Source organism: Cheilinus undulatus, linkage group 16, assembly GCF_018320785.1.
Source record: "Cheilinus undulatus linkage group 16, ASM1832078v1, whole genome shotgun sequence".
Classification (NCBI taxonomy): Eukaryota; Metazoa; Chordata; class Actinopteri; order Labriformes; family Labridae; genus Cheilinus; species Cheilinus undulatus.
In genome coordinates this window covers 12,567,275-12,591,123 of record NC_054880.1, presented here as the reverse complement: position 1 = coordinate 12,591,123, position 23,849 = coordinate 12,567,275, and the positions used below count along the sequence as shown (strand labels likewise).

At 36.2% G+C, this 23,849-nt stretch overlaps 3 protein-coding genes across 3 annotated transcripts in view; 2 read left to right on the top strand and 1 right to left on the bottom strand.

Moving 5' to 3' along the window:
- The window catches only part of nudcd1 (NudC domain containing 1), a 54,786-nt gene extending 50,696 nt beyond the window's left edge, over positions 1-4,090 (bottom strand). The window contains exons 1-2 of the mRNA XM_041808087.1: positions 3,895-4,090; positions 1,806-1,960 (exon numbers count right to left, since the gene is read on the bottom strand). Coding sequence (XP_041664021.1) covers positions 1,806-1,960; positions 3,895-4,009 — 270 coding nt within the window. The 5' untranslated portion in view covers positions 4,010-4,090. The remainder of the gene's footprint in view (positions 1-1,805; positions 1,961-3,894) is intronic.
- A 571-nt stretch (positions 4,091-4,661) lies between these two features.
- On the top strand, positions 4,662-7,177 carry LOC121524320 (transcription and mRNA export factor ENY2-2-like). Its single transcript, XM_041809656.1, has 5 exons — positions 4,662-4,737; positions 4,846-4,916; positions 5,015-5,085; positions 5,170-5,244; positions 6,908-7,177. The coding sequence occupies exons 2-5, from the start codon at positions 4,849-4,851 to the stop codon at positions 6,982-6,984; spliced, it is 291 nt and encodes a 96-aa protein (XP_041665590.1). The 5' UTR covers positions 4,662-4,737; positions 4,846-4,848; the 3' UTR covers positions 6,985-7,177.
- Positions 7,178-17,327: 10,150 nt separating this feature from the next.
- Positions 17,328-23,849, top strand: part of LOC121523525 (fibrocystin-L-like) — a 66,098-nt gene continuing 59,576 nt past the window's right edge. Inside the window, exons 1-11 of the mRNA XM_041808444.1 lie at positions 17,328-17,379; positions 18,676-18,756; positions 19,140-19,281; positions 19,737-19,845; positions 19,953-20,010; positions 20,096-20,189; positions 20,502-20,555; positions 20,650-20,723; positions 20,817-20,853; positions 22,709-22,779; positions 22,862-22,972. Of these exons, the coding sequence (XP_041664378.1) occupies positions 17,328-17,379; positions 18,676-18,756; positions 19,140-19,281; positions 19,737-19,845; positions 19,953-20,010; positions 20,096-20,189; positions 20,502-20,555; positions 20,650-20,723; positions 20,817-20,853; positions 22,709-22,779; positions 22,862-22,972 (883 nt within the window). The remainder of the gene's footprint in view (positions 17,380-18,675; positions 18,757-19,139; positions 19,282-19,736; positions 19,846-19,952; positions 20,011-20,095; positions 20,190-20,501; positions 20,556-20,649; positions 20,724-20,816; positions 20,854-22,708; positions 22,780-22,861; positions 22,973-23,849) is intronic.

The window sequence follows — 23,849 nt, the reverse complement described above, 5'->3', positions numbered from 1 at the left end:
TTTTTTTCATTGTGCAACAATAGCACACAGATGTGACTTCACTCTAGAGAAGCTTAAAAGAAGTTGCAGACTACTCTAACACCAAAAATAACCAACAACTGCCAATTCACTTTATCTACATATTCTATAAAAAAGGATAAATACAAATTCAAACATTTATAAAAACTGCAGGGGCAGCTGCACCCAGCAAATATGGTTATTGAAAATAAACTTCAGATTCTTTCTGTCATTGACCCCCATGAAGAAGAACTAAACTGCTTTAAAACTCATCTTGTTGTGGATCACATTACAACCAGCAGAGCATGTTGTACAGTTTGACTTTAGAGAAGGTAGTACCGCATACAGCGAGACATTAATCAATGATGCACGAGTATACTCAATAGCGAGTCCTTTATATTAAAAATGTATTGTTTGACAGATTAGCCCAAGATCATCAACAGGAGTTCTGTCATCGCTTTTAAACAATCTTCACACACACAGGCAGTGGTGCTGCTGCTAGAAAGGGACATTCACTCTTAAGGCATTTAACATATCGATGGCATCAGGCCAAAACCCTGTATCCCTAAAATCACAACTTTTCAGGAGATGAAAAAACATTTTTTCCCCCACAATGAGCTACCTTAATACCAAATGGTTATAGCATGCATTCATGCATGTATTTTTATTGTTTTAAACCGAGTTAACACACTGACAGATGTAAAGGGTGACCAATAGCACTGATGTACTGATGTATGTGGTCTGGCCTTAAGAACTTAGCAGGAAATATTCAGGTATTCAAGTAAGCAGGGGTGATGATGTTTAAAATACACAACCACAATAACTGTTGTGCATGTAGTAAAGCTGCTTCATTCTTTTTTCTGATTGAAAATTTCATTTTTTCCAGTTTTTGGTTAATTCTGTGAACATGTCCAACATATCAAGCATGAATTAGGAATTTCAGTGCCGCACTGGTTCAGTATCAGTAGCAGTGATGTCTGGATTGCTGACAGGCATCTGCAAATAATGTGTCATGAAGCAATCAAGCACACCTAACTACTGATTTTAAAAAGAGGTTTTATATCAGGCAAAAGAAGTGGACTCTTGGGCAAAATATCCTGTTTTTGTTCTCAAACATGGGAGAAAATGTGGGCATTTAGGGAGTCTTACACCAAAAGAAGATATTAACAATAACCATAAGCATGTGTATTAGATCAGCTGAATTGATAATTTAAACATTGGTTTAACAATGATTTTCACAATCTATGCATGTACTGTATATAAAGACTGAAACTACCATCATAGTGTCTTCTATTTATGCAGCGTCCTTTTTGTCATGTCTTGATGAAAGAGACCCCCCTCATCTGCGTCAAACAGTCTCAGAAAGTCTCAGTGCAGTAAGGAAGACTGCACGGGCCACCTGCCCTAAAATTTTAAGGAAATATTGAGGAGTGCATGTGTGAAAGAGTGACAAAGTCCTTTGTCTATCTCTAAATGAGATCGACTGCAAACACTGATTCATTGAATTTACCTTCTGGCATGAATGAAAAACCAACAGCACCTTCATGGGCTGCATCAATGGCAGCATCACAAGCTGATGCTGCCATTAAAAAGGTGCTTGATCACCATCTACTGGCGTGCCTGTTGCATTAAATCTCACCAACACTTACAGTGTCAAATCAGTATCACACCTGTTCCACCTGAAGTGAGATATACATTTAAGGAATTTGTTTCAGACGTTCTGGACATGTGCTTTGCAACAATACCAGCATTAAAAGAGCTTCCAAGAACAAGGACTAATACAAATACAGATGTATCTAAAGGCTTACCAGTGTGACAGTGAGACTGAGAACCCGTCCTTTGCAGTCCACAAACAGAACACTATCCTCATACCAAGGGTCCAAGTGGAGGTAGTTGTACATGCCAAAGGCCCTCATGTGTTCCAGGGTGTACTGAGTATCCTTCAGCTTCACTTCCTCCACAGCTACAATAGAGATAAAAAAGGAAGAAGGTTAGAAAAAACACTGACATGTGACTGTATATCACCAAAAATATTTTGGTCAGCTCTAATAAAGTGAGATATTATCTAGCCTAATCCATGGTGCCCTATGTGCAGATTTATTTTTTAGAAACAGTGATGTAAAAATATTTCTCTGCCATTTTGACTCCTTAGAGTGGTGGTTATGACATGAATGAGAGTAATGTGAATGAAGTTAACTGGCCAAAGAGAAAGCTGACAATATAATGTTGCAGTGAATAAATGGATAAATTGTGCATTTGAAATTTTAAGGGAAATTCTGTTTATTTCATTTATTATGTATTGTAATGAATTTTTAGGATTGTCTTGCAATAAGTCAAATATTGCAGAATCCACTTTAATCTAAAAAATTATTGTTTTCCTTAGCCACGCAACCTGCAGTGTATCAAAATATCATACCTAATGAAACGTAATCTAATAAAACAAAATCCAACATCACTCACTGTAAAATACAGAAATGTATTTTTATGTATTGCAATGCAGCATATTGTAAAGTATTGTAATCTATTGGAAGGTAACATGTTATAAAGTATTTCAATATATTAAGTATTGTTACGAATTGTGATCTTACATATTTTTAAACATTGTAACATTACATGTTGTTGTGTATCATAATATTATTGTTATATATGTATTTTTATGTCATCTATTGTGAAGTCTTGTAAATTCTTGTAAGGTAGGGTATTGCAAATACATATAATATACATTAAATAATTGTAATGCAACATTGTGAAAAGTAACATATTGTAATGTTACACTCTGTAAAGTATTGTGACATAATGTAAAGTAAAATTGTGTAAAGTATTATAACACATTGCGAAGTAACATTTTGCAAAGTATTGTAACATAGTGTAAAGTAATATTTTGTAAAGTATTGTGACATTTGTCAAGTTACATTTTGTAAAGTACTGTTACATATTGTCAAGTTACATTTTGTAAAATACTGAAACTTATGGTAAAGTTATTTTTTTTAAGTATTGTGACAAATTGTAAAGTTACATTTTGTTAAGTACTGTAACCTATTGTACAGTAAAACTTTGAGAGTAGTGTAACATACTGTAAAGTAATATTTTGTAAAGTAACCTAACATATTGTAAGATAACATTTTGTAAGGTAGCCTAATGTACAGTAACTTTTTGTGCTTTAATGTTACCCTTCCATTTCTCCCCCTGCAGTGCAGTGGCAACATGCTTTGGGTGCTGGCCTCTATCATGTAGGAGGTGAACACTGAGAATGGCTATTCTGGTCAAATTAGTACATATTTCAGCCTTATATGTCACTGTCACAGGGGAAAGGGTTTTGGCTCATCAGTATTGTTACTTTACTGATCTCTAACCTCTTGGTTTCATTTATTTTCTCAGCAAAACAAAGCAGCCATTCTCTCATTCCAACGCCCTCAATGATGAAAATATTTACATTCTCTCCAAACACCGGAAACTGAAAATTTGGGGGTTTGTAGACAAAACATGACATCCCTGTCATCTTGGACTGAGGAACTCGGTGACTTTATTTTTTTCCTAGATTGTTTTTTTTTTTTTTTTTTTTTTTTTTTTTTTACAAGCAGCTCTCCGACATTTATACATTTATACATTTATACATTTTAAATGATGGTGGTCTAATTGTGCTTATTTCAAAAAGCAGACAGTGAAACCATTCAGTTGGCAAAATTTAATGTAGTCTCATCTTGGTGACACTCAAAAACAGGTAACACCTAGCATTAAAGGATATTTTGAGTTATTTTTATTATTTCTATTCAAACACCTCTGCTTGTCATATAAATCTGCTCATTTTGTAACAAAAAGGTAAAATAGACCTTTCAGCCTTATATTAGAGCTAACCTTATGTAGCATAGTATGCTAACTGCTTCAACTTTCTCTCACCTGCATCCAGCTCCACGTTGTACGTCGGTATTGCGTCCAGAGATAGCCTGTAACTTTCAAAGTTTGGGTCCAGGAGATCTCGGTTGACCTTCAGGGAATAGTTCGATGCGGCCATTGTTTTTTAAACAACACTAGCTTATTCAGAAGTTGATGACAGCCTTTAGAATGAGATGATGATGTGAAGGAGGACATACGTTTCCTGTTTGTGTGCACACGGTCACAGTTAGCAGCGGACATGAACTGAGTTAACGCTCATGGGAAATTGAGTTCTTAAAACTTAGCTCGCGTTCTTCTAAAAAAAAAATACTCGATACGTTTCGTTAGGCAACCGTGTTTAGAATGAAACTTTCTTTGTTATGTTGATGTAATACAGTGTGGGGAAAATAATAATTTACTAAACGACAGGTGCTTAAAATGAAGGAATGAACAAATAGCCGTTAATTGGAGTTTGCCTAAAATCTCTAATATTTCATCGAGGATATTTCCCAGTCATATTCTCCGTTATATTTCTGTTGTCACTCTATTTAACTGGGTATCTTTACCATACAAATCTATTTCCATATCGAAGTTTACCATCTGGGCAATGCCTTTAAGTTCTCCTTTAAGTTATTTTTTCATATTTATTTTATATGTGCTCACTAACTTATTACTTTATTTACTTATTCAGCGTTTAATTTTGAAATAATCCTTCATATCTGTTTTTCTGTGGCCCGCGTCGTTGAAAACTTACCGTTATCATCTGAACCGTTATCCTCAACGCGGAACTCTTGAGCTTCAGTGTTTTAGCCGGTACGCTCTTGTGAATGGACTGTATGTTCCCCAGCTGATCCATCTCGATAAAAGGTAAAATCGACGTATTTTCTTGCTGAATAAAAACATCTCTTGCAAATCCCCCTCGCATAACTGAATGAAAAAAGAAAACGTGTTTATTTTGTGTTTGATTCCAAACAGATCATGAGCAAAGACTCGCAGATGAGGGCTGCAATAAACCAAAAGCTGATAGAAATGGGGGAACGGGAGCGGTAAGCGAGCTCTTTTCACTGATTTATCCATTGATGGTTTTAAGACAGCGTTTTCTATTCATTCGTTGAAATAATTTCAACCAAATGTGTGGCTGTAGGTTGAAAGAATTACTCAGAGCCAAGCTGGTGGAGTGTGGGTGGAAGGATCAGCTGAAAGCACACTGCAAAGGTACTATCATTGAACGTATGTGTATATGTGTTGCGATCCTTCTTTGAAATGGGATTTCTGAACGGCTTTTCTCCTTTTTCCTAGATGTGATCAAAGAAAAGGGTCTGGAGCATGTCACGGTAGAGGATCTGGTCACAGAGGTTACACCAAAAGGAAGAGGTACAAACATATACATACAAACAACTCAAAAAAGGATTGAGTATTGCATGATAACTTAATTTATATCAGACCACCTTATTAAATTAAAAATATTTTAGTTAATCAGAAAGAATCCTTCCTGGACATTAAATGGCAAATCTAACTTGACCGTACAAAGCATCTTTATTTCTGTTGAACACTCCAGTGTTTTAGAGAGATTAAAGATGTGTCAGACACCCACAATAAAGAAGCAGCCTGTAAAGGATGGCATGCCTTTATGCATTATCAATGCCATGGGGCGGTTTTAGACCCTTGTGCTCAAACACACCAGAATTTCATCTCAGCACCACTGAAACATAAAGGGCCAGTAAAAGTTCAAATTCAGAACTTTATTTTTTTGTATTAATGTATGGAGTTTAAATATGTCCTATCAATGAATATGAGTTCCTATGCTGAATGGCTGACAAGGTAAAATACACATAATAACTGAAAACCAGTAGCATCTATTGGATATAAATACTTTTGCAGAAGACAGCATACTAGAGCTTTTGTTACAAATTTGTTGCTTAATATTTTGTGGTGTTAAACTCTCATTACAAGTTATTATGCTGTTAATTTAAATCTCATATGCTGGAAATTATTTGTTGTTCAGTGAAATAAGAAGTATAGTAGGAGGACTTCAGGTATGCATGTCACTTTCTTGTAGCTGAGTGCCTTGAAAATCTGATCCTAAAATCCCTCCTGTTCAGTACCTAGGAGGGATTACCAAATTACATTTAACCAGTTTCCTCTAAAGTTTCTCTCCTCTCTCATTCTTCCCACTGGGTCCACATGCTCTAACAGCTGATCAGGAGACAATAGTGCACTAGAGCAAAAGAACACATAGCCGAAGCTTGAATTGCAAAATAGTGCCAAACACAGAGGTTTTCTGGGTGAAAAATGGAACACTTAAAAAATGTTTGATATAGTGTACGATTAAGCCAACTTTGTTTTTTAGCCCTTTTTTTTTTTTTTTACCCTAACCTTGCTGAATTATACGGCTGGGATGTGCTCATCTGCTACACTGTATAGCCTAGTTTTGCTGCCAGTATGACCAGCGAGTCTTCCTAGAGGGGCAATGCTCACTGAAATCTCTGGAGGCTAGTGCCAATACTGTCACCAAGTACCTCATATGACTCAACCTAAAAAATACTGACATATCACCTTAACTTGATCGTAATAGACTAGATTCATTTCATGGTATGCGTTTCATAACAATGGGGCAACAGCTCATGCAGGGCTTTTGGAAGAGCAGAATGTCTAAAATAAAAACTCAGAGGGTGATTGGACAAAGGTTCTTGTTCACACTCATTATAGGCCAATCAGAGCAACAAAACACATACTCTGTCCTTTTTGTACAATTTTCTTATTACATTTCCTTTTGACTGATAATGTATGTATACATATTTCTTCATATCCTGCAGCTATTTTGTGTTTAAGAGTAAATATAACATCCAAATATCCCCCTGGGGATAAATTAAGTAATTGTGATTAATTCTGATTGTGGTTATGGATAGTAATAAGCATCTCAGAACAAAAACTGAACATCCACAAAAGAATCACGACAAAGTTTGTATCTCGGACTCTTGCTCTGGTCACTCCATGTTTGTTCTGACATATCTGTCTTTTCTCCTCTTCATTTCAGCGCTTGTACCAGACAGTGTGAAGAAAGAGCTCCTGCAGAGAATCAGAGCTTTTCTAGCTCAACATGCAACTTTGTGAATGAGCCAATTCACTGTCTAGACATTTTTTTACTCTCCATACATCCACAATTACAACCCCAGCTGATGTTCGTTCTCATTGTGAGCAATGCTGAAGTGTTATTTTTTATTTTGTATTGTGTGTTTTCATATTGATTTTAGTTTGTTATGCTGCAGTTTTGGAAAGAAAAATAAAGTCATGCCTATTTTGGTCATCAAGGTGTTCTGATATTTTCTTTACAATTGCTGTAGAGCTGTTTTCATCCTTTAGAAAATCACCCATAAACCAAAAACTTCAGACAGACCATTTTATGCCCATATTTTCTCTTTTCAGCCAGAATGATTGGCACACTGTATTCTAACAGTATTGTACTTTAATCACCATATTAAGTTGTTTTCTTCAAACAAAAGTCCTTTCTTGAAGATAAAAACCATCCATATCTGGAGGCAAATGTATCCAAAGCATGAGCTCATGTTGCAGCAGTTATGCAATTTTTTTTTTCTAGGTATTCAGATGTTACTTTGAAAACAGAGAGCGTTTAAACAAAGGCACTGATTATCACACTTCTGTCAGAACCTACCAAACAACATATTTAGAGGTCATTCTTCACACAGACTGAGAAAACGTGACAGCAGCGTACTGTACATTCCTGCAATGACCGCGTTATTTTTAGGCTTTTGGATGGAGTGTTAAGTTCTGTGAGTGGGAACTTGTGCACAGGCGACAAGTGTCTGCACGCAGCAGAAGTCTCTGTGTTATTGTCCTGTGTGATGGCTGTCAATGTTGTAACTTTGCCAACACATCAGATTGTCTTTTAGAAGAGAACACTGGCAGAATGTGATCTACACAACAAAACAATACCAGGCTTCTAAATCACACACTGGATGCAGTGAAGTTTGACAATAAGTTTCAGTGTCCTAAAAGTTTTACACCCCACACTCAGATTAAACCCACTTCTTATCCGAGTTAATTTTTATTTTCACGCTAAGTTACTTTGGAAAATTAACATTGGTACATTTAACAACTGTAAAGATGTAGGATTGGGAAATGAAGAACTCCTAATGTGGTAAGAAGAAGTCTTTAAATCCCAGTGGTAGACTTATTTTGCATCACTATTATCCAAAGGGATAAAAACAAGCATGCAATTAATCAAGATTATAAGACTTAAATGCACTAGTCATGGATCTTAGTTAATCGCGATTGGTGTGATTAATCTTTACAGCCCTTAGATCAGTATGCACATCCAGAAAAGTCGAAATGCAGAAACTAATTTTGAAACACAGTTTTGAAGTTGAGACCATTCTTGTCATACTTTTTTCTTAACCTTGGCTTGTTTTTTTAATTTCTATGCTGATTCAAGTTTTCTCAAAATGTTATCACTTTTTGTCTGCGTTATATTTTTTTGCATTTTCGCTTGTTTTTCTTTGACATTTTGTGTTTTTCCTCAACGTTTCAGCTTTTTTTCAAATCAGTATTTTAACATTTTCTTCTTTCCTCATTCTAATTTTCAAACAAATTTTCCTCAGTATTATTTAGAGGAAAACTGTTATTTTCTGTGTTAAAGTCGAGACGAACCGTTACAGGCCAGCATACAAATGTTAAAACAGGAGTCATTTCTCCTAGCTGGAAATAATGAACAGCACACAACTCAAGGTAAAGTTACAGCATTTTATTTGTATCACTTTGGTTTTATTTTCAAATAAGTTGTTATTTTATGGAATATGAAGGTATACCTTGTTATGTCTGGAGGGGGAAAAATCGCTTTTTGATAATTTAGCTACACCTAAACTAGCCTAAACTAACCGATTAAACCTACCAGTTAAGCTAACGGTCGAGTTAAGCTAACGATCGAGTTAAGCTAACAGTCGAGTTAAGCTAAATGTTGATCACTGGCGATAGTCCTTGCTAACTGGAGGGGATGAAAATATGTGCATTTTCCTAAAATACATTCCTGTAACAGCCATTTAAATTTGTGTTATTTAGCTTCTATAATTATATTACTGATATATTAGTTTAATATTTTTAGTAGGCTTTATTAATTTAGCCACACAACGCTTTTAGTCAAGCCTATTTGCGTTAAAAACATAAATAGCTCTGTCTCTATCTATGGACCGTATTTGTAGTACAGTCAGTGAGTAAAATTTGTGTTTTTTAAATATTTGTCTGTGAAAGCAATGGGCTCTATGCACGGCAGGGGGTGGCGTATTTCCGGTGGAAAATAAGACCGGTTCTCAACTTCCGCCTAACGATAAGTGCTAGGCCAAACGGAATCTAAACCCTCCTATACTGCCTTAATTTGTCCATGTCGTTGTTTTTTTTTTTTTTTTGTTGTTGTTGTTGTTGTTTCCATTGTTGTTTGTGTTTAATCTACCATCATCACTTGGCATCCAAACATGCTAAAATGATGTTTCAAAAACAGGTTAAAAGCACTTCTGGACATCTTCAGTTAAATTTAACTCATCATTGACAGTCAGCTCAGGTAACTCATGCAAACAGCGAGTAAACCGCAACGATTTTGCCATCATACCCCATTCTCCTCTCCCGACTGAAAGTGTGGGAGCGGTCTAATGCCAAACGCGGAAGCAATTCGTGCATAGAGCCCATATCACTGTGTTACTTATGATTTATTTGGAAGGAATGGATGACATGAAAATCGGCCACTGTTACTGGTTTTTAATTCCCTTAAAATGAGAGCATCTTGTAACTAATTTATTTATTTATTTATTTTTACTTTACCTGGACTGTGCAGTTGCTGCAGCCTCAGGGCCTGGTCCTGTTATTTTCCTTTTTTGTATTTATCTTAACTCTGACCAAATGTATGAGGTCTTAACTCCGTAGGGGTAACATAAAAGGATGCCAGACTAAATCTTAATAACATTGGGTTCTCAAACTGTAATACTAGAATTTTTTTCAGTATGCTTAGAGTACAAAAAACACTTTAATAGTAAATAAAAACTGCAAAGATTTAGGCTTCAAGTGTTTCTTGGTTTTTAATTACCAAACATTTTAAGTAAACTCCTACATAGTGTCTAACTGGTGCTTAATTAGTGTCAGTGTTTTGGGACCAAAATGGTGCTCATGTGTCTGTGTATATTAGACAGTGTCATCACCTCAGTGTGTTTGTTACACACAGTTTTTTCTGCAGCTAAGTTCCCAGGTTTGTTGATAACTGTGATATTGCTCATTTGTTTTGCTGATCTATTTCATTTCCAGCTACTTAGCTGCTCCTGATGCTGCATAAAGTTGCTCACCAGTATGGCTGCAGACACCAAAAAAGGTCTGGACAATATAGTGAGCGTTGTGTTTTCTGTTATCACTGAAATGTTAATTTTGATTGTGTCATGTCATTTTTGGGTAAAGATAGTGATGACATTGTTGTGACTGAGGATACTTAAATTTGAAATATAAATCCTTTCTTCTAAGTGGATGACCCATGAATACCTTTTGAAACATAAGATTGCTTCTACGAACAGGTAATTTTTTTCTCACCTTCTCCTCTCTTGTTTTCCTCGTGTGGAACAACATAATTAGCGCTTTAAGATGAAAATAACAGAACTTTGAAGGCAGATTGACAGTCCTGCCATAATCTTCTTAACACAAAAGGCTGTGCATCTGTGCTGTTTTTCTCAGGGATGTTATGCAAGAAAGCAGTCAGTCTTTCCTGCCCTGAGGCATGTGTGAGAGAAGGACGTGATGAGGTGCATGTTTAACAGCTTGCAACACACCTGCTCCTCTGACAAAAGGCTTCATCTAATGGTTCTGACTGCCTTGGGCAGATCTTGAGCAAAATATCACAATGGGTAACAATTTTATTTATCTGGTTGTCTCCATAAACACATCTGAGGTTTAAAGAAGCATCCGGCTGAGGTACAATTAGAGTCTGAATAGGACTGGGGTGACAAAAAGCAATTGAAAAAATAAAATGAACAAGAAAAAAATATATGAGCAGCGTTTGCTGTTCAACAAACCAAAGGGACCAAAAACACTTTAATACTAACGCCAACAAAATCCCGACTACTGAAGGAGAGCAGAACAAAGAGCTTTAACTTTATTTTAAAAAGTGGTTACAGTGATGTTTGACTAGCCAGAATTTGCCAGGTACATGCAAACCTCGGTCTCTTATTACAAGTGAAACAAAACAAAGTATGGAGTAACAATTCAGTTCAAGTCAACTTTATTTATATAGCACATTTAAAACAACCGGGGTTGACCAAAGGGATTCACAGTAGAGTACAAAGAGCAAAACTTAAAACAAGAATACAACATTATAAAACTAGAAAAGCATTTGGAGAGCGCAGATCTCCACCATTAGCCCTATCTCCCAATAGTAAAGAATCCTTTAAAAGATTCCTGGATCCGCACGGTGATCCAGATGCCTCTCAAAATCGAATCAGTTCTTCCTTATGCCATTTGTGACATTTCCTGAAAATTTCATCTTAATCCGTCCATAAGTTTTTGAGTTATGTTGCTAACAAACAAACTAACAAACCCTGCCAATCACATAACCTCCTTGGCGGAGGTAATAATACTAAATAAATAGAATCAACTACAGTAGATCATCACAGAATTATAGAAATATACTGCAAGCCATTGCTGCTCAACCTAGGCCTCACTGAAATCTTCCATGAGAAAAAAAACACACAAAAGCATTAAGAAAAGGAAACTATTGCCATCAAAAATGATTTATTGCAAGTAACATCATCACTTTCCCACACACAGAGGATACTAAGTCAGGCTGCCCAAAGATAATTGCAAATCTTTATTTATTTTTTTACCTATATTTTATGGTAATCATGTGTCCACTAGAAAGTGAGAACATGCAATCTACAGGAAGCAGGAAAAGTTCACTTATAGTGCGTCTCTCCAGGAGGATTAACGATTGAGGTGTGCTCTCGTGTTAAAACTGAAGCTCCTTATGCCTTCCTTTTATTAATTTGCTGCTGCTGCTCTTATCATTTATCATGATTCTTGTGATTCACGTCATCAACAACGTGCCTCCACACACCCAGATCACATGTTGTGATAACAGAATATTGAGTGAAACATGTCAAACCGTGGTTATCTAATTTGATCAATGATGTACTCGCTGATAGATGTTTCAAAAGAGCTGTAACACAAAAAACAGCGCAATGGAATGAGGCGGGGGTAGATCGAGAAGATGTGCAGGTGAGCTGCAGGTAAAAACAATCAGTGAATGAGAAAAATAATTCAAAGCATCTCAGTTTATCAGTTCAGGACTACAAAGAATACCCAGATCTCAGGTCCATAATTAATGCAGTGCTTACTTTTAATCACATTTATTAGTGATGCACAATGAGTACTTTTTTGAGAGGAAACAGACAGCTGATAATAAAAAGAGTCTACGTGATTTAATGTAGGTTTACATTTTATGATATATTTGAACACTGAGCCATGAATACCACTTGAGGCTGCTAGAGTTGCACCTCAAAGTATAAATGCAACAGCTGAAAAGATTTTTGTCTTTCAACTCTTTATCACCACAGGACATTAAAAACAGCGCTTTTGAGTCTGCAATGCTTTTATTTACACCAGAAATATTGCTTTAAGAAAATCTGGATCAGTAGAAATTCCTTATTTTTATCAAAGAGGTGAGGTTTAATGTGCTGGAAATCCCTGCTACATCTAGGAAAAATCAGCTGATACATTTTTGAAGATCAGCATAAAAAAGGAACAATATTCCTCCTAACCTTTAGGACTTTTAAAGGATACAAAGGAAAGACGCTTTTGTTTAGTATAGTCCTGGGCGTCAGCCCATCAATCCCGTTTGAAAAGAAACATTGTGTTCATATTTCATTTGATGTTGAATGACATGTACGGAAGTGTACTGTTCTTGTGTTTGTGTTTTTAAGTCAGTGTAGGCATGGCTCCTTTTGTGTGGGACACCTCAGAGAAACAGACAAACATTGCTCAGACTTATTTTGTTTTCTTTTTTGTCATGATGGAGACAAGAAATAGGTCAACCTTGAGTTGTGACAGTGATAATGAAGTGAAGTGTATATTTCTCAAATGAAAACATAAAAATATTCACTAGCATATAAAATACAATGTTTTTACAGTACTGCCTAACAAATATATTTATGTTCCTTTTTTGAAAATAAAGGTAATCCTACAAAGTGCAATAGTGGCACTATTGTGAATTAAAAGGCCTTTGCAGGCATTCTTTTAAACCTTTCAGGTACTACTTAACACCATAAAAAACGCAGTCTTTTATGTGATTATGTTATTGCACAGCCTGACATCGCGATTACAGTGAGATTGATTGTGCAGCATAATTCTCGAGGCTGCTCTCCTCATTGTTAAACTTGAGCAATGAAAATGTTGACCTCAGCTCTTGTGGTGTATATGCATTTAATCACTTTATGTGAATCAAACCCATTAACAGTCATGACATGTTTCTTATTGCCGTTGTTAATAAGTGATAGTGTTGTAGATTGTCATAGCATCTTATAAAGGACCATTAAAATGAAACTAGCACTGCTTCATTAACACCACTAAATGCAGTTATGTGATTCCTGCTGATTTTTTTTTAAGACAGCTGTTTTATGTATGCTTGAATACATAGTGACCAGACATCTTCTATTTAATACTGTGTCAGTTTAACTGTATTTTCCATCTTTTATAGACAGAATGAAGTCAAACATGAACCCACAAATGGTCAAGATGTTCGTTAAATATAATTGGATCCTTTACATGTCCACAACTGGCTTATAAAGTTCAAGTTTTGTTTTAAGAAGTATTATTTCTATTTTTAAAAGATATTTTGATATTAGATTACACTTCAACTGAAGCTTGTCTGTTTCTGGCTGTTCCAGACTTAGGATTTACGTGGTTGAATCTGATTGGTCAGATTTAGCATAACATAAACTTTTAATATCGTTTTTGTATTCATTGGTTAATATTCTCATTTTATCTTAGAGATAAACCATGAAAGTAAAGTATTTGTCTTCTAGTCTTGAAATATTGATTAATGCACCAATTCACAATAAAGGAGGCTTATAAAGTGAAACTGCACATACAAACAGCTTGGTGAACTAATGATAAAATCTGAAATGAGGCCACTGTCAGTCAAACATAGCAAAGTGACGTATATAATCACTGAAAAATAAATGTTTACATAACAGACAGGCTTAGGCATACTTGGGGTTTAAACCCCTTAAAGTTGATATTATGAGTTAAAGAAAAATCATACTGGGCTGTATTTTTCAGTATAAAGCGTCTTGTCAAAGGCGCGTGCCGCACAGTGATTTAGGACATACTTGTCTACGTTTTATCTTGATGGCACACAGTCACTGAGTGCAAAGAGGTTGGATCAGGTAGCCTAAATATATAAAGGCATGCTTAGGGCAACTCAACAAGTCTAGCCTCAGTACCATCTCCTTAACGAGAAATCATGACTCGAATTTCTGAAAAATTAAAACCGCTCACTTTTTTTGATGCCAGTTGTTTCAATTTGGACCTTAGATGGAACAAAACAAGGGGGTTTAAAAATGTGTGCCTCCACAGTCACTGGGAGAACATGTTTGTATACACTATACATATATATATATATATATATATATATATATGTACAGTACACTATATGTACACTATAGAGTCAGGCTCTCAAGAAAACCACCTAACTTTACTTATTTTCACAGCATGACAGAGTAAAGTAAAATATATGGATATGTGATCACTTAGGGCTTCCTTACATCATAGTCTTTGGCCACAAATTTTTCCAGACCTACCGAACACAGCTTCACGACCCCTTTTTGGGTCTTAACCCACCACTGCTCGTTTTGGGAGAAACATGAATTAAACCAGTCAGATCCTTCTGTTCCCTTAAAGAATCTAACTTGCACACTGGCGTATCATCAACTCTGCAGATTTTAATATTTATTATTCATTAGACTGAGCCATAGCTGGCTCTTTGAACTTCTCTACTTAAACTGTGCCACTGAGCACAAAACACACGTAGGACACTGTGTGAATATGTGTTGACTGAGGCATTCCCACATCATCAGAAATGATTAAAAAGATACTGTGAAAACTTTTGCATTGGGAAAAAAGACTAGCCTCATTAATTATTAAAATCTTCAGACACCAAAAGGATCGGACCGGAGCTCTGTTGATGAAATTCCTGAGTTCAACATTAAATAAAGTCAACTGTAAACATTTTTCCTGCTTAAAGAGTAACTAACCCCCAGAGGTTAGCTGAGGTTCATCTACCCAGGAATTTCTATAAATGCCTTCAGAACATCACAGAAAGGGCGGAGAGGGAGGAGAGATCAGACACCCTCCCTCCATCTAATAGTCCCTTATCAGCCACAAAATCATTCAGTCCATGATGCTATTTAGATTTGGCCATAAGCCATTATGTCATAACCATTCAAGGTAGACTTACCACAAGCTTCTTTTTTAAGATTTATTTTTAGCCTTTATTAGATAGGACAGTGGATTGAGTTGGAAACAGGGAGGGGAGCGGGGAGAAACATGCGGGGGGTGGTGCCGTGGGCCGGATTCGAGCCCTGGTTGCCTGCGTACATGGCGCGCACCTTAACCACTCGACTACCGGCCGCCTCTTACCACAAGCTTCTTAAGTGTGAAATGATAATGTATGGTCATGTAAAAGACAGTTTCTCATGTGTTCATGTGATTGACTTTGTTGAGAGAAAACATGGTTTCGGCAAACAATAATACATTACCCACGATCCTAGTGTCTCAGTGATGTCCCTGATTGGCTGAAGCCACCTTTACTTGCAAAACTTCTGTGCTCAATCAGTACTGCTGCTAAAAATGGATTTAACAGTAATTTTCTTCAACAAAGACAGTTTAGATATTAAAATGAAGGTATGTCAAAGATGTTTGGTCATGGTCATTATCCACTTCGTTTCTGAAAAACACATGAATCTGTGTGTTAAAAGGTTATTTGCAATACAGAAGAATAAGTTCGTAAATCAGGAGCTGCTCCGAAGCTTGTTCAATGAAGATTATCACTATATATGTGACGTTTCGGGCCCTAGCCCTTCGTCAGACAACTGATGATGTCTGATGACATTGTCAATTTTTTCAGTGGCACTCACATAGAAGATTTATTATAAGGTCATCTGCTATTTAAACATCATTAGCTATCAGCCTGAAAATGACTACTGTGTCAGTGCTTTTTGCTGTTAATGACAGGGGCCATAAGACAGAAGGGATTCCTTCGCATTAACATGAGAGTCACTTTGAGACTGTCTATCTTCTGGCTGATTGGCTTGTTCTCCTATATTGGTAATATTGAATGATCAGTGTTTGATGAAGATGATGCACCCAATTCTTCCTTATTAACTTGATTATTTAATGCTGACTTTAATGTCTGTCCAATAATTTGTTAATTACTGGTAATCGATAGACCTACTCTTAGCTGTTTTGTTTCATAACCTCCTCTCTTATTCCATCACTCTTATCAAGATGAGATTCCACCCATGAAGCTGTCACCCGCCACATCTTTTTGACCTAGTTTCACCCTCTGAATGGACATCTAAAGAAGGTTGTTTGTTTTGATGGCAGCATCAGATTGGCAGTACAGTGATAAATGGTTGCATTGCAGAGTGGATTGTTCCCTCCCCCACCAACAGGTTAGAGGTGGGACAATGAGCGGAGTTATAAAAGGACAGTGTTACTGTACACAGGCAGAGTTTCTCTCCCTCTCCCTCTGACACCTGAGTCATTCAACGGGAGAACAACTTTCAAACAGGTGAGCTTTTCTCATATTTGAAATCAAAAAGAATCCTACCTGTTGTTGTGTTGCAGTTTTTTTAGATGTATGCACTTCATGGCTGAGATTTACAATGCTGAGTCTTCTTAAGAAGTCATCCTTCTTTCAAGTAGGGATGCACAATATTATTGGCATGATATTAGTATCGACTGATATTAATTTGAATGGTCAGTTATCAATTTCAGCAGATATGAAAATTTATCCTGATATTTACAACTGATGTGTCAGCTGTAAATACTGACCACATGTACGAATACGTTTGTGGAGTCTTATGCAGGACCAACTTACTTACATCAACACAAGTTTTTCATAATCCTCATTCCTTAAACTTAAACTTAACTTAAAAGTGTGTTTTAAGAACAGATGTTTTAGGTCTTACCTAAATGTATTAATCTGTATCAATATCGGTGTCGACTAAAGGGAATTTGTATCAGATATGAGCATAAATCCAAAATCATGCAACACCATGAATTTGAATCTTTGAAGACAGTGCTCTAAAAAGACCTTTCTGTGTTCAGTTTTTTCTACAGTTTTTCAAACATCCAGACTGTTAACCACATCAGACATCAGGTGAGACAGCAGGCAAATCTGGGAAATCTCCAGGATGGAGAAGCTGACACTGGTGGCTCTCCTCCTCACACCTTGGTGTTGCTGCAGTAAGTACAAACAAAAAAGTACAAAATATATCAAGTTTGCTAGTTTTAAGTCTAAATTCTACTTTTTAACACTGCATAGAAAATGCCAAGATTTTCTAAAATTAGCAACCATTGTAAAGATGTTTAATTTTTGGTATTTGATTTGGCAGTATTATCCAACTAACTCTGGTACATTATATATCTATTTCTGATATGAACATATTTTTTTCCTACTTTGTTGCAGAGCCAACAGATCTCTTGTGAAGTGTAATTAACATGTTGTTAAGTCTGCTTATATTTATATACATGCCAGTGCAGACATTAAATGCTGTACTTTCAAACACATATTTATGCAATAGAAAACTAAATTGATTTCATTTAGATGACATAGCACATACATATTTATTTTCTTTGACATTCGAAAAAAATCTTAAAAGGAAACAGTTTGCATTAATAACAATTTCCTCCCCGATAGGCAAGGCTTTTTCTCAAGACAAGATGCTTTTTTAATAGTTTGTAAGCAGATGACCACCAAACCTAGACATGCCCATCTGACTTTCAAACAGAGAGGCATGATTTGTCACTCACTCCACAGAACACATTTCCACTGCCTCAAAGTGTAGTCTCGCTGTGCTTTACACCATCGTCTAGTGCTTGGTTGTTGACTTTGTGATGAGAGGCTTGCGTGCAGCTGCTCAGCCATGGAAACCCAGTCTATGGGGCCACATAGTTTTTGTGTTTACATTAATGTCAGTGGAAGTTCAGATCTCCCAAACTATGCGCCTTAGTAGTCATTGACTCTGCTCTGTGACTTTACATGGTCTTCTGCTTTGTTGCTGAGTTTCTGTTGTTCCTAAACACTTCCACTTTCTAATTATATTATTGTAAAGGTGGCATTCATCACAGTACCACGCTTGAAGTCACTGAGCTCCTCAGAATGACCCATTTTGTATCACAAATGTTTGTTAATGGAGACTGCATGGCTAGGTATTTGATTTTATACACCTGTGGCAACAGGTTTGATTAAAACACCTAAATTGAATAATTAACAGGTGAAGCCTAACACTTTTTTCTATGTAGCATATGTTATGTGTTGTCCCTTTGCTGTTACTCTTGATCTTGGTGCTGTCTTGTTTTAATCTTTCTGTTTCAAGTTATTTACATTTAATTAGAAATTAATTAAATTAAAACAAAAGAGAAACAGTTTTTATCGTATGACATAACTCAGATGATCTTTCTCACGAATTTTCTATCAGCAACAGTTGAAACTGATCAATTTTGTAAGACCAAATCCCATCAGTTTTCTGTGTATTTCAGGGGCTGAACCGCGTGTTGACTATATTCTTCCACGTCATGGAAGTACTAATGGAGCAACAAGAGTGACCCTTTTTGGAAAAGGTAAGGAACAGGACAGGTACATTTGATCTAAGCACTGTCATGGTGAATTTATGAAACTGAAATTTTGACATGGACCTAAATTATCTTTGAAATAATGAAGTTTTGCTTTTTTATTCAGACATGGTACTTTGCAGAGCTTAACAAACCTGTTCATTGGTTGATAAAAAGATGACTATGTTAATTTACAGTGTAAAGACTAATAGTCTACAGTGGAAACCATTAAAGAGGCAATGTAACAATTCTTCATAGGGTTTTTTTTTTATTTAGATTTTTTTAGGTCTTTCAAGAGTTTATTTTGAAAAATTTCACTCACTGACTTTTATCTTATTCATCAGTGAACTTTCTGGTATTTATTTCTATAAATGTATTTTTTTTTTCCCTAGATTTTGGCAAGTCGAACAGTCCCCAGTTGAACCCAGCTGCACCCCCACGCATCAGTGTGACCTTTGTGTCTGGCACTCACTCGGTCCCATGTGACTTGGAGAGAGACTCGACGCACGACACGCAGATAATGTGTTACTCCAGGTAACCCACTTAATTTTATTCAAATATTTTTATTTGTATTTCACCAGGAAGTTTATTGAGAGGAAAACTCTTTAACAAGGGAGACCTGAGGTAGCAGCCATAAAAAAACATTGATGAATTGAACAAGTTAAACATCACAGCATGGAACAATCACAACAAATTAAAACAGTTTTTCACTAAAAACTACATGCCTCTGTCACTATGCTCTTTGTTATTCTCTTAAATTTGCTCAGTGATGTCAGTGACTCTAATTTTGGCTGCTTTTGAAGATTATTTCATGCCTTAGGTGCATCATAGAAAAAAAGCAATTTTCCCCATGTCTGTAAAAACTTTAGGTACAGGTAAGAAGTATCAAGACCAGCTTCTAACTGGTACCTAGAAGACTAGAGAAGTTGTTTTGGAAAGTGCACCATGTCACAACTTATGTGATCAATTTTAAAAATGTGTCATCACAGACCCTTACAAAATGGAAGGCATGATGTCCGTGTCACTGTGGACGGTGTTCCTATTCCTGTCAAGAAAATATGCAATGGAGCTGACAAGCCATATTGGTGCAGCTTGTATGTAAGTATACAGCCAATGCAAAGCAGATGCCTTCATTTATAAATGAGTTAATCCATCAGTCCAGCCTGGATTGGTTCCAACAGTGTTCTTACTATAACTTTCCCCAGGTGGTGTGGTGGTACCAACCTACAATCGATTCTATGAGTCCAACCAGTGGTCCCCCAGGTACTGTTTTTTGCTTCTACAGCATTCAGGGACTACTGGGACAGCTTTTCAGCTTTATATTAAACCTCAATTAAAATTCCTGCAGGCACCGTGATTTCTGTGAGAGGCCGGATCTTCACTGATGTGTATGGAAACAGCGACAAGCTGAGCTCTAATGGCCGTGATGTCAGATTTCTGAGGTACAAAAAGCATTGGTACTGTTTATTAGGTGTACAGGGCCTTGACTTTGACTGTTTTTTCTGACAATTGTGTAAGGATAGAAGTTTGTTTTAGGAAAAGACAAAACAAAAATGAGTAAATATAAGGAAAATAATTTTTTAATCCTTTCCCTCCCAGATCACAGGGTTTTAGTGAAATGTAGAGTTTGGAGTCTATTAGTGGTCTTTTGTTTGCTTCTAAACAACCTGTATCAATTTAACATGAACAGGACCTTTAAATTTAGACTTAAAACCCGCCTAATATATCCATCAATATGATCTTAATGATTGCAGAGCCGACACAGGAGGGAAACCATGTAATCTGCTGAAACCCAACTCAGATGAACTGTAAGTTTTTTGACATGTAATTACACAATACATTGTGATCAAGTCCATCATTACATTTACTATTGTTGTTTTTCTTCTCTTTTATTTTTCAAAGCTATAACTTAAAGCTGGACAATGAAAGGGCCACCTGGGGTGATATGAGCTGTAAAACAACAGGAACATATGTTGGTACGCTTGCTTTGATATGCTTGTGTTTGTTTTTCAGAGATTAATTTTGAAAGTGCAAATTATCCTTGATTAGAATGTTTTTTCCTTTAACAGGCTGTCAAAATACCACCTACATCCTTGAATATGGAAGGTAAAGCATTTAAAACTACTTCAACATTTCACGAAATGCAACTTCAGTAAAATATCTGCATACACACCAAGGTTGATATAGTAAGCTAAAACCAAATAAATGACCAAAACTAAGATGTAAAATCTATTTTAGATAACTGAAACTAAAATAAAAAGAGGCTTTACAAAAAATGAAAACTAGAACTGTGTCGTGAGCTTACAAAACTAACTGAAAATGAATAAACTGAAATAAAATAAAATTTGGTGCAAAATTTTCTTAGTTTTTGTCTTTGACAGCAGCGTACTAACTGGCATGTAAACCCAAGCATGGGGAATGTAAAATGGTTTGATTTGATTGAAGAAGACTTACACAGTAGTAGTTTTAGCTCTTGAATTGTATTCAGACGTCACATTTGAATAAATAAAGTGAGGAATAAAGAGAAGCCTATTTGAATATTTTTCTGAAATGGTTTGATGTTTTCTCTTACTGTCCCTTTTGAGTCCTTTACCAAACAAGTAACTAATATTACTTGAAAACACTAAAACTAAACTAAAATTGTGCTTTTTCAAAAGAATTAAAACTAAATAAACTAGACTAGGCTAAAATTGAAAACAATAAGTGAAAGCGAAATTGAAATAAAAACTCCCAAACTATTATAGCCCTGGTGCGGATGTACCCATTGCTGACCTGGGTTTATTCAGCTTTTAATTTAATTTTCATTTTGTCAACACTTCTAGATTCAGTCAGTCTTTATATGAAAACACTTAAAGTTTTTTTAGTCTTGATCTAGCTGACAAATCTGAAAAACACTGTGGTCTAGTTTTAGTTCATAAAAGGTTTTACTGGGTTCTTGCAGGTCCCTGAAAAGCCTTAAAAAGGCTTAAATTGGACTTTTGAAATGTAAGACCATAAGAAACCTTATAAAAAGACTTGATGTCACCAGTGAGAGGTCTTAATTCTAGATAGGCCATTGACTAAGAGATTCATTCATACAGTCTTTGTTTTCTGGCTAAATCAATTCAATTTTAATCTTTGTTTTTGCATTGTTAAGAATCAGCACACCAAATCTCCTAAAATGTGAAATAGCATATAGCATATGTCAGAGAAGAGGCAACTGATTTACCAAAACTCATCAAATTTAAGGGGTTTATGACCTTTGGCCTTCCTATATTATTTGACATTCCATAAAGTGTATTAAATCAGGAAATGTATTTATTATTTTATTTTATCTAAATGTATTTAACCAGGAAAATCTGGTCCAGTATACTGAAAAATCTCACACATCTTTAATTTTAGGGGCACTGCATTCTCAGAGCAGGGGGGTTGTGTGAGCAGAGTTCCCCATCATGCCCTTGGGCAGATTGTTTAGATGTGTTTAGTTGTGTTTAGATGTTGCCTGTGGAACAATGATCCCTGCTGGGGTTCTTTTGGTCAAGTTCCTATTGTATTGTTGTTTTTGTTATTAGACACATTTGCACCATGCGCAAAGTTGAGTAAGAGTTTCCACCTGTAACTTTTCAAGTGTTAAATTTAACTATATTAGTTAAATTGACACTGTTAATTTCTGTTAAAAAAGTGTGACTTTACCTGAACAACCTGGTTTGAGATCTATTCACTTGTTGTCCTTGCCAACAAGGAAAGATCATTCTTTACTGTACAGCTCCTTAGTAGCTACTCAGTACTCAGAACTTAAAGTAAAATTAAAATGAAATGCTTTTTACTTTTACTATAGTAAATTTATAGACTAGTAATTTTACTTTTACTTAAGAAAGATTTAACCGGAGTAACTGTACTTTTATATGAGTACAATAATCTAGTTCTTTTTTCACCTCTGTTGCGTGCACAAATATAATTGCAAATTATTGTTTAATTTTAGGTCTGAGATAAAGAAGAGTCTCTTCAGGGTTTGTCGTAAGAACAAGCTCGCCATGTTCCAGAGTTATGCAGGTACGTCAGGCATTTGTTTAAAATAAATATGGCATATTGTTTTCATTATTTTAATAGTAAAATGTGTATTTGTCTTCCTCAGAGGTGACAGGAGTCTCTCCATCCAAGGGTAGCATCATGGGTGGGACACTGTTGACTGTTCATGGCCGCTTCTTTGATGAAACTGATGAACCAGCACAAGTTCTTGTCGGAGGTAAGCATCACCATGAGATTGGAAAAGAACTTAAACCCAGAACTTTGCAATACAAACAAGACCTTGCTTATCTTGTTTGAGCATGTCGTTAAGTGGTTGTTGAAAAGCTAAACCACTGTGAAAGAACATTAAAACTGCATTCAAAGCTGACTGCAAAAACCCTGGAAATCCCATTAACACTCATCATAAACCGGCTTTATTAGCAGCAGAAGTAAGGTGTTTACAGACTGATTTCAAAAAGCTTTTTGGTCTATATAGCTCATGTACGTGGTGCCTCATTTTTCAAACAAACTCAAACAGCTTCTGATGGTGATTAGCATTGACTGATCAAAAGGTAGCTTTAGTCAGCATTTCTAATATGCTGATGACCATTGTTTGGTTTGAAAGCTTCGCTTCGAAACTACGTCCATGTTTTGATGCAGTCTTTGGTCATTCCTCTCCAAATTTGAGGCTTCTCAGGGCCACACCACAAACCAACTGATGATGCCAGGATGACCAGGTGCATTTTATATCCTTTTTTTTTAAAGATTTATTTTTGGGCCTCTTTATGCCTTTTAGATAGAGGAAGGACAACAGATAGACTCAGAAACAGGGAAGAGAGTGGGGAGAGACATGCGGTAAAAGGCCACAGGCCAGATTTAAAGCGCCTTAAACCACTTGACCATCTGCGCGCCTAGGTGCACTTTATATCTGACCTTGCTCTGACTATGGTGGCTCCATAAGCCGTTTAAGGTAATAAATTCCTGTGTTCCATCTTACCTGAGCCAGGTAAGGTGAAACTGTCTGTGTCACATATTTATCTTAATCTCAGGCTAACAGTGTTCAGCAAGAATAGATTTGTATAGTTGTCTCCAAAACAAAACTCACTGTCGGTGCG

Bases quoted from the DNA above. Each gene is read 5' to 3' on its own strand.
- LOC121524320 (XM_041809656.1), top strand. From the start codon at position 4,849: ATGAGCAAAGACTCGCAGATGAGGGCTGCAATAAACCAAAAGCTGATA. The intron at 5,086-5,169 runs GTACTATCATTG...CCTTTTTCCTAG, and splicing joins GCTGAAAGCACACTGCAAAG to ATGTGATCAAAGAAAAGGGT. The intron at 5,245-6,907 runs GTACAAACATAT...TCTTCATTTCAG, and splicing joins GGTTACACCAAAAGGAAGAG to CGCTTGTACCAGACAGTGTG.